The 4,269-nt window shown below is 29.4% G+C and overlaps 1 protein-coding gene across 1 annotated transcript; it reads right to left on the reverse strand.

The window, feature by feature from the left end:
• Nucleotides 1-1,610: 1,610 nt before the first annotated feature.
• On the reverse strand, nucleotides 1,611-2,983 carry ERF5 (ethylene responsive element binding factor 5). Its single transcript, XM_068609063.2, has one exon. The coding sequence runs from the start codon at nucleotides 2,563-2,565 to the stop codon at nucleotides 1,729-1,731; it is 837 nt and encodes a 278-aa protein (XP_068465164.2). The 5' UTR covers nucleotides 2,566-2,983; the 3' UTR covers nucleotides 1,611-1,728.
• Nucleotides 2,984-4,269: the final 1,286 nt, after the last annotated feature.

A 4,269-nucleotide genomic window follows, 5' to 3' on the forward strand; every position in this document is an offset into this window, starting at 1 on the left:
AGAAAAAATTTAACTTCCTCAGTTAAAATTAATTTATACATCATTTATTTTAATTTGTAAAAAGTTGTAAAATAAAAAAAAATTGGTTTTAAAATAAAATAGGTATAATTAAAATGTTATCTAAATATTTTATTATTAAAAAATTATATAAATAGAAAAATTAGTTATTTAAATTTTATTTTAAAATAATCACCATCTTATTATAAAAGCTTTGAACTCTTGACAATGATAAGACTAAAATTGTTTGATCAAAATTTTGATTGAAGGAAGTTCAATTCTCCTATTTTTTATTTGAATTGATTTTAAGTTTTCATGTTTATCTCAATAGATTTTTTGGCATGTGACGTTTAGAAATTCAGGAGTAGTGTCTTAATCTTTAGTTGATGTAAAATCTCCAACACCTCTCATATCAAAGTTGTCAACTTGGGTGAAATCATATATTTATTGATGGTCCGATTAGACTAATAAGTCCAATCAACTCTAATTAAAATAAATTCTAAATGACTTTGATTTCATATTAAAAATTAAAACTTTAAAGTCTTAAATTAAATGTAATGTTTTAATTTTTTATATAAATTTGTTTTCAGAAAAAAATTACTAATAATTATTTATTTAATCATTCTATAAATAATGATGAATGATTTCAAACAAATAGGTATCTTCAAACAATAAACTTACATAACCAAAATTGAAATAAAGTATTTATAATGATAAGTTTTTTAAATGATCTAATTAAAAAATCCAGTAAAATTATACTTACATAAAAACTAAACTAAAAAAATTAATGACTAAAAAGTTACAAATGGTAATAATAAATTTCACGTGTCATCAAGAATACAAATTAGTTGCTAAGTTAATAATAACTTTTTATAATCTCCACTAACTATTTTCAAAAGACATATAAATTTAAAATAAACTATATTATTTATTAAAATATATTTTTTATAATAGTAACAATAACGAATAATTATCCAAAATTGCTTTGAAGTTGAGAAAAAATAAAATAATTAATTTTTGTGGTACATGTGAGAGTAATAAGCCTTTGTTATGCAAACTACGTCACACAATAAATAAATAAATAGGATGTTAAATATTTAATGTAGTTCGATGAATTTATCATTTTAAATGAATTTACATTTTTTCTTGTAAGAGTAGTTATTGGTAAGATCATCTTTCTTGAAATTTTAATCTAAGTTTTCATTTCTTCGGCTTTTTCGAGTATCTTGGAAGTGTGGGATAGCTGCAAATGTACTTTGTTAGTATATTTGCTAGTATTAGTGTTTATCTGAAAGGTTAAAAAAATGTCTTATCTCTGGGATTATCTCATAAATATAATTTTAGAGTATATTTTTATTCATATGTTATGTAGACATATGAATAACAAGTAGAGGAGAGAAAAAAATTGTTATTCTATCCATATTTTGTTTTTTCCCTTTTTATGTAACAATACAAATGTGCTAAGTGACTGTTACTGAACTAATAATGCCTCAATTTAACCTTCTAAAAACACTAAATTAATTTTTAAAAATATCAATTTTATAAACCAAATTATCTTGCTATTTTGATAAATTCAATTTAAAAAATAAAGATTAAAGACTAAAAAATAGTTATAACCAGAAAGATAGAAAGATTGAAGATGGTTGAATTAACAAATTTGTTATATGTACATGGTACTCATCTCAAACAGGAGGTTGCAGAAATAACCAAAACACTCCTGAATTAGTAATTTCACACAACCATAAGTGGTGAAAATCCAAAAGTCGGAGATAACGGCGACAACTGCGGAATGTTGAAAATCTCCTTCACATCACTATCCCAGAACCCGGTCCACATAGACGGCATTAACGGCATCTCCCTAAAACAGTTCACCTCCTGTTCCGTCGTTTTCTCCTTCTTCACCACTACCTTCACTTCCTCCACCTCCTCCTCGCGCCGCCGCTTCCTCTCGCTTTCGGCGTCGGCGGTCTCCTCCTCCGCGCCTGCTTCGAGCGGGAAGTTGAGGATGGCTTTGGAGCCGCGGAGTCTGAAGGCAGCGCGGTCGTAGGCCTTGGCGGCTTCGATGGCGGTTTCGAAGGTTCCGAGCCACACTCTCGACCCGCGCTTGTTCGGATCGCGGATCTCGGCTGCGAACTTCCCCCAAGGCCGTTGCCGTACTCCTCTATAGTGCTTCTTCTCCGGCTGGTTCTCCGGCAAGACCACCTCCGGGTTCGGATCTGGGTTCCCAAATTTGATCCACTCGGTTTTCTTGGGGAGAGAGATTTGCAGCGACGGTTTCCGACTGATTTGAGGTTTCTTCTGAAGGGGCTTCGGGGTGTCGAGGTCGATTATTTGGGGTTTGGAGTCGAATTCGAAAAGGGGTAATTGAATTTCAGGTTCGAGGAGTTCAGTAAGGTAGTTATTGAAAGATAGGGAAGAGTCAGAGGAAGAAGATTGAGAAGGGCTAGGGTTTGTTTGATGAAATTGGAAGGAAGGTTGTTTGTTTTGGGGAGTGTTGAGTGGAGACAGTTCACCTAAAAGATGCAACTTGATGCGATTCAAAGCTGAAAGTTCAGCTGCGTTGGCCATGCCTTAAGTTGAAGGTCTTTTTGTCTTTGCAGGTAAAGTGTTTGAAGTATTGCAAGGTGTTTGAAGAATTGGTTTGGTTTGGTTTGGATTGGGTTGAAAGGGGTATATATAGTGGGGAGAAAGGTGATTTTTTTAACGTCTAGGCAACTTTCAACCATGGTGCTACGATGGAAGCACGAAGCATCCTACAAATTGCCTCATCAATTATTCTTTATGGTGAAGACATGGACGCCTTGAATTGTCTGCGCTAGGGAACACCCTATTAACCTTGTTCCATATCATGTCCACATCAACTGCATCTTCTTTTTATAATTACCTCTTCTTCATCATCTTCTTTGTCTTTTCTCCCCTCTTTACTTTACAAAGCTAAGCTACTCTTTCTTTCTATTTTTACCTCTTTTTATTATACAACATGTTTCAAGATCATTTCTCAAATTAAGAATACACCCCATATATTTAAGTACTTTCTTTATTTTGTTCAAGTGTTAAGTCGTTTCACTTTTAAAGAACTATATTTATTTTCTAATGAAATATACCGAGTGTAATTTTTCTACACTACACATTTTTTGATAATTAAGTCCAGATGACTTTGTTGCCAAGTTATTTGAAGACCAAGGAAAATGAGAAAGCGAAACATGACACGAGGATTTCGTCACTTGGTTGATTTAAAACTATTGCTGAAACGTGTAAACAAGCAAAAATATATAATTTAGTTTTGATTGGGCTTTTAAACAAGAAAAAAAATATCATTTTTACAATAATCAACTCTTGTCAAATGTAAGTCTTTTGTTTAATTTAACAAACTTAAGTATAGTAATGGAATGGATACATGCTCTCAATTTGTACTTTTTGTGTTATAAGTTTTTATTTATATAAACGATAAGTACGTTTTATCTGATAAAAAATCATTTTGAGTATTAGTAGTACATTTCCAAGATTTATAAATATTTATTCGTGAATGTTTATATTTTTTTTTGAAGAGAATATTTTTTTAAAGGGTCATCATTAAGATTTGTGTTTAAAATTGATTTACACAAATAATTTTAAAAAAAAACTAAATACTAGTTAATAAATTATGTTAAAGTTAGACGTTTTACATTAAAGGACATTACTTATCTTAAACTAGAGGACATTATCTATCTTAGAACTAGTAAGTCATCTCATATATAAAAAAAGTTGTGTAAAAAAGTTACATACATTTAATGTTGTATAAAAAAAATTTATTACATCTGTTTGAACATGAACAAATGATAAGCTAAAAAGATAAAAGACTTTTAAAACTCACAAAAGGATTTGTAACGACTTTGTTTTTTCCAGATCTATATAAATAAGTTCTTTCTAAAGAAAAAAGTTGATGACACTTAAAAATTTGTTTTTAACATTTCCAAGCAATTCTTAATCTTTTTTTTTTCAATTAGAAAGAATATTATTTGTGTTCATAACTATCTAAAAGAATGTTCTTAAACTTGTATTTGTCTTATGATGTTTATTTTGTTCAATAAACAAAACTTATGATATTTTATATTACAACCTTTATCTGAACAAAATATTATAGTTAGAGTAATTGAGTAAAAAAATATTTGTGTTTAATCAAGAGTAATTACGTTCAAAGAATATTTGTAATTTAGTTGAAAATGATTGTGTTTAAAAAATAGTGATAAAAAAGTATTTATAATTTAATCCAAAATGATAAATCTAAATAAT

This window comes from Phaseolus vulgaris, chromosome 3 (assembly GCF_051622355.1).
Source record: "Phaseolus vulgaris cultivar YP4 chromosome 3, ASM5162235v1, whole genome shotgun sequence".
Classification (NCBI taxonomy): domain Eukaryota; kingdom Viridiplantae; phylum Streptophyta; class Magnoliopsida; order Fabales; family Fabaceae; genus Phaseolus; species Phaseolus vulgaris.